The 11455-nt window shown below is 44.5% G+C and overlaps 1 protein-coding gene across 3 annotated transcripts in view; it reads left to right on the top strand.

Annotated features, from left to right (window-relative positions):
* Positions 1-6237: 6237 nt before the first annotated feature.
* Positions 6238-11455, top strand: part of METTL24 (methyltransferase like 24) — a gene marked incomplete at its 5' end in the record, with an annotated part of 77365 nt that continues 72147 nt past the window's right edge. Inside the window, one exon of one of the 3 annotated variants that reach the window (XM_081141141.1) lies at positions 6238-6561. In XM_081141141.1, the coding sequence (XP_080997267.1) occupies positions 6238-6561 (324 nt within the window). Of the gene's footprint in view, positions 6562-6902; positions 6994-8610; positions 8704-11455 lie in introns of those variants that run through there. The other 2 variants (XM_081141143.1, XM_081141142.1) reach the window with 2 other exon arrangements.

Genomic DNA, 11455 nt, shown 5'->3' with positions numbered 1-11455 from the left:
GTTCTTCCTTTAATATGGACACTTCTGATGGAGCCTTAAATCATGTTGAGCTAGTACCTTAATATTTAGCTACATCCTCAGGGTGGAGAGGAGGTAACTAATTGACAGTGGAGTGAACACGAATCCCATCTGGGATGCGGCTTGGGATGGGCATTTGAGAGGAGTTTAAGTGTGAGTTCAAGTGCAGTGATAGCAGGCATAGGAGGGAGCTAAAAATAAATTTCTCAGTTTATCTGTCTGTCAGAGGCTGGCTCAAGCTATCCTTTGAGGTTTCCCACTGATAACAAAAGAATATTTGATGAGCCTGAAATGGAATTAATACAGCCTTTTATGATTGACCAAAAAAATTAATAATAGCACTTCACATTGAAAGACCTACAATTTCACTTTAACTTAGTGATTCTACTCTTAAAAATTAAAACATAATGAAAGCACAAGGATTTGACTCATCCTTCAGTTTTTAATTCAGCAGCTACTTACTAAGTACATAGTACATGCCAGGTACTGTTCTAGGAACTGGGATTACAGCAGTAATTGAAGCAGAGTCCTGACCTCATGGAATTTACGTTCTAGTTGGGAGAGATATTAAACAAGGCATCATGTTGTCAAATCTTGTGGGCAATTTTCAGCCCACACTTTATTAGACCTCTCAGTTCCTTGGTTTCTGGGACAGCACATTCTCTACTTAACTGCCTAAGGACCCCTTATTGGATCTTCCTCACCATCCTGACTTTATATCGGAGAACTCAGAGCTAAGTCTGCAAGTATTTCTTCCCTCCCTCACTCAACATCAATATGCTGATGATCCAAATTGATATTTCCAGCCATCACTGCTCTCCTGAATTCCAGTCTTTTCAATCCAACTGCCCATTTGACATCTCCGCTTAGATATCTTCCTAAATTCTGATGGCTTCCCAAACTTAACATGACCACCAAAATCAAACTCTAAATTTTCCACCCCAAATTATTCTTACTTGAGTCTTTTCCTTCTCAGTTAACAGCAACTTCATTCTTCCAATACTCTGGAAAAACCTTGGTATCATCCTTGACTTCTTTCTTTTTCTCACGGTCCACATCTGATCTATCAGGTTCAGCTAAAAAGATGTCCATCACAGCATAGTTTATAAAACTAAACCTTGGAAATGATCTGTTTAACAGTGGAAGGTTGGTTAAATTATGGTACATGTAGCCATTAAAAATATGTTATAGAAGGCACATGAAAAGGTGTTCAACATCACTAATTATTAGGGAAATGAAAATCAAAACCACAATGAAATAGCACTTCACACCTCTTAGAATGGCTGTCATAAAAAAGACAAGAAATAACAAGTATTTGAGAAGATACAGAGAAAAGGGAGCTATCATATACTGTGGATGGGAGTGTAAATTGGTATAGCCAGTACAGAAAACAGTATGGATATCTCTCAAAAAATTAAGAATAGAACCAGTAATTTCACTTCTGGGTATTTGTCTGAATATGAAAACACTAATTTGAAAAGCTATATGCACCTCTATGTTCATTGCAGCAATATTAAAAAAAATATGTTTGCCCAGCTGGATGTGGCTCAGTGGTTGAGCATCGACCTAGGATCCAGGAGATGGTGGTTCAATTCCCGGTCAGGGCACATGCCCGGTTGTGGGCTCGATCCCCAGTCGGCGGTGTGCAGGAGGCAGCCGATCAGTGAGGACTCTCTCTCATCATTGAGGTTTCTAGCTCTCTCTCCCCTTCTCTCTTCCTCTCTCTGAAATCAATAAAGATATATTTAAAAAAAAAATATGTTTTTATCGATTTTTAGAGAGAGAGGAAGGGGGAGGGAGAAGGGAGAGAGAGATAGAAACATCGATGAAAGAAACATTGATTGGCTACCTTCTGCACACCCCCTACTGGGGATTGAGCCTGAAGCCTGGGCATGGGCCCTGACTGGGAATCGAACCAAGGACCTCTTGGTGCATGGGCAGAAGCTCAACCACTGAGTCACACTGGCTGAGCCACTGCAGCATTATTTATAATAGCCAAGATATGGAAAGTATACTAGCCATGGATAAAGCAGATATGGCACATATACACAATGGAACACTACTTAGCCATAAAAAAATAAAATCTTGTCATCTGTGACATTATGGATGGACCTTGAGAGTATTATTCTAAGTGAAATAAATCAGAGAAAGACAAATACTGTATGATTTCACTCATATGTGAAAAAACAAACACAAAATGAACAAACAAAACAAAACTAAACTCATAGAGGCAGACAACAGATTGGTGGTTACCAGAGGGGAAGGGGGATGGAGGGAGGCAGAATGGGTAGTGGGTGGAAACTAGACTTTTGGTGGTGAGCATGATGTAGAATGTACAGATGTTAAATTATAACGTTGTACACCTGAAACTTACATAATGTTGTAAACCAATGTTACCTCAATAAAAAATAATGTAGGTCAATAAGTTACTGGTTAATGACATTTTTATTATGAAATATTTCAAACATAACAATAGAGAGCTGTGAACTCCATCACTCAGCTACAAGTATAAACTCAGCCATTCTTGTTTCATTTACACCCCAAATTATCTCCCACCTACCCACTGAGTTCTTTTTATTATAGACAACACATAATTTATTATGTAAATTATATAATATTGTTACAAAAGCTGATTATAAAGAAATATGTATAATATCTCATTTTTGTAAACAACACATATATGCACAGAAAAAAGTCTGAGAGGGTAGCTACCTCTGAATTGCTCTATGTGAATGACAGTTGATATCTTCTTTTGCTTGTGTGCATTTTCCACAATGAACTTGTATTACATGGAGAAAAGATGATGGGGGTAGGTGGGGTGGAGGAAGATACTGATGCCAAGAATTCTAGTTCTGTTCCTTTCTAAACCTGATTCCTTTAAGTCAGGCTGGGAACGTCATATTGTGAAATAGAAATAACTTTGGAGGTGAGGGCCCTTGACTGTCAGCCTGTTTTCTCTCTGGACAGCCTGGAATTAAAAGTTGCCACATTAACATCTATGTTATGTGACATCAGGGTTTCTCAACTGCAGCTCTATGGACATTTTGGGCTGGATAATTCTTTGTGGAAAGCTACCCTTTGCATTGGAGGATGTTTGGCAGCATCCCTGCTCTCTACCCATTAGATGCCAGCAGCATCCTCCCCCAACCATCTCCTGTTGTAACAACCAGAAATGTCTTCAGAAATTTTCCAAATGTCCCTGAGAGGCAAAATTAACCCAGTTTGGGAACTACTGCATTTACAGCATGTGTGCAAATTGAAATGTATGGTGTCTAGGAGATTAGCAGTAAAAAAATGTTCCGTTTTACTCATTTGTTGGCTGAAATCTCAAGGAAGATGTAATTTGTGATCCAATGAAAGCTGCTTTTGTGGTTTACTGACCTGCATGCATGTTTAATTAACTGATGTATGACTCAGTGGTTAATGATTATTTGCATTTTTGAAACATATCCAGAAACAACCAAGACAAGTTCAACTCTATGAGAAAAGCAAAGGTCGTGAATGAAAGATTGCTTTTCAGCTATGACAGTGATTGGATTTGCCTCTCCAGACTATCAGCTGACCCATTTCACTATTCATTATTCACAACACAGGGAAATATTGTGTGGAAGTTAAAAATGGGAGTCTCTTCCTAGAAAGTTAACGATGCTATGTACATATGAACAGTTCCTTTTTATTAAGTAACAAACACATAGCGACAGTTGCAAAAGATAAGGAAAAGGGGCATTTAAATATTGCATTTTATTTAGATTTTCCCCTCATAATGGAAACATTATTAGAGAACCAGAGACATGAGATAAGGGAAAATATGAGGTCATTTTGCCCATTCTCTTCAAGAGCTACACTGTTATGTGTGTCTCCCCTCTCCACTCCCCAGTCCAGAGTCTTATTAAATATTCCTGTTTTAATAATATAGGATACTTCTCATTTTTCCCTTCTGGAGAGTAATTCAACAGATGAGCAAAGGGCATAAGTTAGTATAATCTTCAAAGGATTACTACTTTTGTTAGTGACACTGTGTTGGTTGCATGGAAAATAAAACTACTGAAGTCTACATCAGACATCGGTGATCCAGGTTTATCAAGCACAGTACAAATCTTGTCTTAAATGGCATTACACAATTATACAACTTAATAGATTACACTCGTGGGATCTTGAGTCTTAATGGTTGTTTCTTACATTTCTTCTCCTAATTCCAGAGAAGATTGTATAAGATATTTACAAATCTCCTCTTACTTTCTTGTATTTACTTACTTTGGAATCAATGCTTAAATTTTGTTTTTCATGATAAAATCCAGAATTTTCTTTAATGGTAAACAATAAAAATGATTGCTACTAATTGAGTACCATCTGTGGACCAGGTATTACTTAGGTACTAAACATATAATATTTTATGCAATCTTTGTAATCTTACCAGTATATAGGTCTATTTATCTATTAGAAAACAGGCTCAGAGAGATTAAGTACTTTGTCCAAAGTCTCACAGCTTCTGAAAAGCAGAATCTTGATTCAACACACAGTTCATACGGGAATCACAGCTCATGTTGTTTGAATAGACAAAGGATGTGAACTTTTCTTAGAGTTGTGTCAGGAAAAATGCACTTGCTTAGAGTCTTTAAAACAGAGCCCATAGCCCTGGTCGGTGTGGTTCAGTTGGTTGGGTGTCCTCTTGTGCAAGGAAAGGTTGCCAGTTCCATTCCCAGACAAGGCACATGCCCAGGTTGCAGGCTTGATCCTCAGTAGGGGTTGGGCAGGAGGCAGCCGATGGATGTTTCACTCTCACATTGATATTTCTCTCTCTCCCCCTCTCCCTTCCTCTTTCTAAAAAACTCAGTAAAAAAACCAAACAAAAACAGAGCCATCTGCAATAGCTGGAGGGCTGCATCTAAGAAAAAAACCAAAAGTCAGTCATAATGAAACACTCAGGAGCCTAAGGACCTGGTGTGCTCAGGGAATGAACTAGATTGGGTTGAGTTTTGCTCCATGTAGAGAAAGAGCTCAAATCCTTTGTACAGTGACAAAGAATAAATTGGGTCTTTCTTAAGCCAGGGGGATTTTAGAGAGGATGGCTCCCTATGGAAAATTCCCCAAATTCAAATGGGGTGTAGTGGAGGGGATTCCATGTCTCTCTTGTCCATTCTGTGGCTCCTAAGGGGGGAGGATAGGTCAGCAGGGGTAGTCTACATAGAAACATGAAAAAATGCAAGAGTAAAGCATGAAGAAAAAAAATGTGGCCACAGCTAAAGAAAACAAATCCAAACCCAAACCTAAACCTAAAACCCAAACCGCAAACAAGTTGTGGGAAAGAATTTTACTAACACTTGAAAATGGAACAGCCAACACTGGACTTCAGGCTGTGAGCCTTTGGTCTGATTAATTAAGGTCAAGGTGGTGATGAAAATACCAGCTGGGGAGCATTTTGCTGAAAGATAAATTTGTCCCTCTGTGTCTGTGCAAGACAGCAGGGAGGTGTGTGCGTGGAGCTAAATTAATTTGATTTACTTCGTGCCAGTATCTTCCTGTTCTCTCCCCCTGCTGTCGGTTATGTTCGCCGGCTTTCCCCTCTCCTGCACCCCCCCACATTTCATAACACGGAGAGAAAGCACGGATTAGCTTCGGGCAGAATTTAGAATCGGAGTAACTCTAATTTGATTATATTCCGCACTGAGCTAGTGCTGTTCTCTCCCCCCTCCCCCTTCTTTCTGGAGGGAGAGACGTTGTAAACCTGAGCATAAGTGCAATATATTTTCATATTGTGCTTAATGGCACCAGCTGCTTGACAGTCGGAACTCGCTCCTGAGAGCAAATCCTGGCAGCTCACCTGTCCTGTGTTTCTTCCACGGTACTAACGCTGGAAAGTGAAGCCGTGGCCCAGGACCCCTCCCGTTACCAACGCGCTCTTTCTGGCCACACAGCTTCCAGCTCCGCCAGGCCTCGGGCCGGGGTGGAGGGAGCCTCCCGGGGGCCCCCGGAGGTGAGGCTGCGCTCGAGGTCCAGCCCCGGGACCCCGCCCGCCCCCCCGCGCCTCGCCCCTTCCCGCGGCCGGCCGCTCGGCCGGGCAGGATAAGGTTACGCCGAGGCTTCCTTGGACCGGAGGAAGGGAGGCGGGTCCGAGCCCTCGCCGCCGCCCGCGGGGCTGTTTCCACTGTCGGCGGCTGGGACCGCGGGGCCACATCCCTGCCGCCGGCCGCCGCGCTCAGCCCGGGGTGGGCCTCGGCCATGGCGAGGGAGAGGCCGCCCGGGAGGGGCTGCGGCTCCCTGAGCCAGTGCCTGCTGGGCGCCGCGCTGCTGCTCGGCCTGCGGCTCTGCGCCGAGCTGCGGGGCGCCGGGCCCCGCTCCCCGGCGCGCAGCGCCCCGCCCGCCCCGGCCCCGGCCCCGCGGCTGCCCGCGCCGCCCCTGCGGCCCGCTCGGGGCCCGCCGCTCGGCGCCAGCAGGAGGCAGGTGACCTACGTGCGCAGCGGGCGCCGCGCGCCGCACGGGGGCGGCGGGGGCGGGACGCCCGAGCCCGGCTGCTGCGCCCCGCGCGCGCGTCCCCGTCGGAAGGTCAGTTCCAACCCGGCGGTGGAGGGGCCGGACCCCGCTCCCCGTTGGCCGCCGCGCCGCGGGGCCCTGCGCTGGGGGCCTCGCAGACCTTCACAGAAGCGTGAGCCCTGCGCGGCGAGGCGGCCGCGCCGGTGGCACGGGTCACATAACGGAGCGGGCCGAGCGGAGCTCATGCGGTGCGCACCCGCTGCTCGCGGCGCGCCGAGCGGCCCCCGACGCCCCGCTCCCTGTGAGCGAGGGGCGGGTGTGGGGGGGCGCGGACGGAAAGGGGCCGTGACGCTGTTTGTATCCTGTGCCTTCCCCAGTTTTCTCCTCGAGGCCTGGACGGAGCTGGGGAGGTAGCCGCCGTGAACGGCGTGTCCACCACCTCCACGCACCCTCCGGCCGCTGTCCCTAGAATCACACCGCGGACGGCGGGGGCGCCGGCGCAGGGTGAGAGGTTGAGCCCCCACACCACTTAATGGGGAGTTAATTGGCACCCGAGGACTGAGGTAATAACCTGGGCTTGATCTTCCTGCCCCATTAACCTCTTGGCTCACGCCTCACCAAGCAGTCCAGTGATTCAGCCTCTGGCCTCCCTCCCTGTGGCGCCCAGTCATTTCCTTGGTACTTGGGAGCGAAAAGATTGAGAACGGCAGGTATGAGCTTGCCTGGTCCTCAAACCCATCGACCCCGGCCCAGTCCTCTTTGCTACCTGCCTCTCTCTTTTTCTCTCTTAAACATCCCTCGCGCTTCCCTACCACCCCTCCCCTGGCGGGGAGAGAGAAACTCTCCCTTTGAGTCTCCTTTAGGGTCCTAGTTCTAATCTACTTTTTGGTATCACCCCGCCCCCATCCTTTCTTCCCCGGCTGCCCTTTCCTCTTCAAGCCTGGCCCTCTGTCTTTCCACACATGCTGCTCCCTTCAGTCTTATCTTCATGGATAAACTCAAGTACTTTTTTCTATCTCCCAAACCTCACTTCCTGCGTAAAGTTTGGTCTTTCACGAGAATGCAGCCACTTTCTCCATGCTCCTAATGCATGGTCCCTGGTACCGTGGTAGGCATCCAGCACACGTCTGCCAAGGGCTTAGCAGGTCCCAGATGCTGCATCAGGTGCTGGGGGTACAAAATGAGTTCAGAGTCTAGTTGGGGAGGCACTCGACTGGGCACAGGCCTCCAGTAATGCGACCAGTGCTAGAATTAAGGTCTTGAACTCTACCTGGGGAGTCAACAAGGGCTGAGAGGGAACAATTGACCTAGGATTTTATATTTCTTAAGAGTTCAGGCTCTGTTGTCCCTCTGGATATTCTCACATGTCCCATCCTTGATGCTCTCAACCCCGCCCCGCACTCTTCCTTTCACATCTGCTCTTAGCCTCCACTGTTTCTGTTGTCACCTGTCCAAGAATCACTCTTAGTCTCTACTTCAGACAACAAGGTCTATAATTGGAGCCTGTCCTGCAAATGGAAACATTTGGAATGCATGGGCTCAGAGGGTCACCGAAAGGGAGGTTCACATCCACCCCCTGTAGGAGGCTGCAGTGATCCAGGCTGGAGATGCGGTGGCTCAGAGATGGTGGTAGAGGTGGTCGATTCTGGGTATGCTCTGAAGGTAGATGAGGGAGGAGTAGCTTTCTGTTGTTGTTTAGTTTTTTGTTTTGGAGGGAATGGATAGAAATCAGGCGTTTGTTTTTGAACATGTTGAGTTTGAGATATCCATTAGACATCCAGGTGGAAATGTCAAACAGGCAGTTGGACATACGAGACTGGAGTTGGAAGAAATGTGCAGTCTGGAGAGAGATGTGGGCGTCACCAGTGTCACTAAAGCCATGAGACTGTAGAGATCAGCTAGGGAGTGAGGGTGGCTAACAAAGATGAGAAATTTGAGTCTGAGCCCTGGGACTCAGTTTTATTAAAACTCAATTAGAAATATTTGTATAGAGTTTGGGGTGTTGTAAACAATAATGGTAGCTTTAAGTTTCACTAATCTGTCCTAAGTCTTTAGCCTCAGCCATTCCCCAAATGTAATTTGTTGTTATAACCTATTTTCTTACAGTTCTTGAACATTCAGGTCAAGGATATCGCCTGGAAACCTTCCCATATCAATCCTTCTTCCATGCTGATCTTCTAGTTTGAGATGACAGCAGACATGCATTTCCAATTTGTGAGTTGCTTTGCCCATGTTGTGACCTGGTAATCCATTTCAAATGGAATGTTTTGTCTCCAGAGTTGTTGATGGAAAGGATTTTGTTTCCGAAAGTGAAGCCTAGGAAATGCTTACTCTGGAGACACCAATGTGTAAAAAATAGAAAAATCTATTTCAACCTATTGTGCATAACTCTAAATGTCTTTGGTTAAAAAATGTAAGAAAAGTGAGTTTATTCTTATTTTTAGAATACTAACTTTATAGCCCCCTAAGGAAAAAATTTCCCTGGATTTCCTTTTCCCTAGCTATTTAGTTATTTATTTACATATTTTTCAGTGTATACAGTCTTCCTTCCCCAAATTCCTAGATAGTGGGAATCTTGAATTTGTTTCATTTTTTCTCTTTTTATTAGTTGGATTGAAATGTTCCTTAAAACTGGAAAGACCAGTTATCTGCTCTGTTCTCCCACTTCTGGGAACAAAGCTCAATATCCCTTATCTTCCTGGGGGACAAATCTTGTTCCTTCTTAGCCTCCCATCAAGACGTGCTGAAATATAAGCTGAATGCACCATTAAATAATTGATATAGTTGAAGTTTGGCAGTTACGTGTTAAACTCCATAAATCTTACTTTACTAAACTTTTGTTTGTTGAGAATAATGATAAACAATGTTATTTAGGTTCTTGGGCACTTGCCATAGGCACCTTCCAGATTGGTTAGTGAAGTTCCATCTATTTCGAGGATGATCTTTCTGCATGGATGAAAACCTGCATGGAATAATTGGTTTGCTGAATGTTTCTTGTCAATGTGCTTCCTTTGTTAGAGGAACAAAAATTCAGCGATTATATTGCCACTTTGGTCGTAGCTTATGTTTCTCTTAAAGACAACAGTCGTTATAAAAAAGAGAAGTGAAGTGTAGCCCTCACAGAATCCTTTCCCTCTTTCCTCACCCCTTCTTTCACACCAAGCCCTGCAAACGCTGGCTTAAAATCGTCTTTCACATCAGGGGTTCTCATCTTCGAGCACCGAGAAATGAGGGCTCGTGATACATGATGGATATAAACTGCCCTTTTTGATTAGGACTAGCCTGGAACCCATTCGTTTTTGAATATTACAGCGGCTTTAAGCATTCTCATCAGAGCTCTTGGTCTCCTAATCCTGCAGACGATGCATGCATCAGAGTATGACTGTAATTCTTTTTCTTTCCTTTCCCTTCTCTTTGTTTTCTGTCTGTGTTTCTTTCTGATTTTTTTTTCCTAAACAGACATTGACTAGGATTCCTTGGGTAAAGTTCTTTTTGGAGGCATTTATAGAGGATTTATGCTTCTTTATGTAGTCTTGGGTAGATGTTTCCCTTACAGGTTGGCAATCCACCTAAACGACAGCAGAATATATGGCTCTTTTGCGCAGGAGAGGCACTCATGCCGGAGCCAAGCTTCCTGAAGAAATGTCTCTCTTATCCGAGATATCTTCCTTGACATTTAATATGTTGGATAGAAAAGTGACTCTGAGTCACAGAGCCACAGAACCCAGCAATGTGCTGGCTTGGTTTGTTAGTCACAGATCCTTTGGAACAACGTGTCAGAAAGAAAAACAATGTTTCCTCTTCTTCTGAAAAACCATATGGCAAAATCTGGCCTTACTTGGTCACTTCTCTTCCTCTTAGTTTTCTAATTCTGCGATTATCATCAGAAAGGAAGAGGGAAAATGGCACAGTATGCCCCTTGATATATCCAGTTGCCTTAAAAGTCTTTACGAAGAATCTGAAGGTAGGTTTGAATTGCTTGTAAAATAGAGCCCAGCAGCCGTTTCCAGTACTTAGGTTTTTTCTGTGTACTTACACTTCTGTCCTTCATGAACTACATTAATCAATCCTCTCACACTGTCCTCAGGAGGCAAAGCCTTTTCATTTTAAACAAAGTCATTGAGGGTAATTGAATGCTCTCCAGCAATATGTGGGTGGGAAATGGCAGTTGCTTAGTTTCACAGAGAGAAAGGCAGGTTTTGATTAAAACTTTGATGTGCCTTAGATGGGGAATAGGCCTCTGCACTCCTTCCAAACCCCACAGTTCCTCAGAGAGCAGTCTGTGGGCAAAAGAACAGCTAATGGAGGCTCCATTGTTTTTCAACAATTGGTGATGGAGCTTTTAGGTTTTTGAGAGCAATTTGGCCAGTCCATTTTCTCCAAGGAAAGGAAAGCCTTATCAGTTTTCTTGAATTGGATTTCCTTTTTGGTCTGTGAAGAGAATCGGTGCTATGTAGTGAAACTGGAGACTGTCAAGGGCGGTAGGCATGTGAGTTTTCCCATCTGTGCTGCAATACCTTTGGAGTCCTTGTGCTTGTAAGTAGTTTGGCTCTTTCTTCGGTAATTCATAGAAAGCAACAGGAGCCTGCTTCATTTACCCTGAGACACACACTAAGGCTGGAATTGACCAGCATTGATAAGCTTTGTTAACCTAAAAGTAAAAGAACAAAGTGAAAGGCAACAAGTGTTTATTTGAGATTTTAGAATAACTATTTGGAAACACAGATTCAGGCAGAAACCCAAATAGTGTTCTAGTTATGGGGTGAAGGCAAGGGGTTTTTGTGAGAAAAGGAAAGGAAATAATTACATGAATAGAAGAAAGAAATTTCTACTGATGTTAACAAACTAAGTTACTCCTGAGCTATACATGGTTGGTTACTGATTCTAAACAATGTCCATAATTATCAGTCCTTTATCAGTTAGCTTTACAGACAGTTGTTTGTGAAACAGCATTGGCTTGACCCAG

The sequence above is a fragment of the Miniopterus schreibersii genome (assembly GCF_964146895.1).
Source record: "Miniopterus schreibersii genome assembly, chromosome: 6".
NCBI lineage: Eukaryota > Metazoa > Chordata > Mammalia > Chiroptera > Miniopteridae > Miniopterus > Miniopterus schreibersii.
This window is presented reverse-complemented; position numbering and strand designations above follow the sequence as displayed.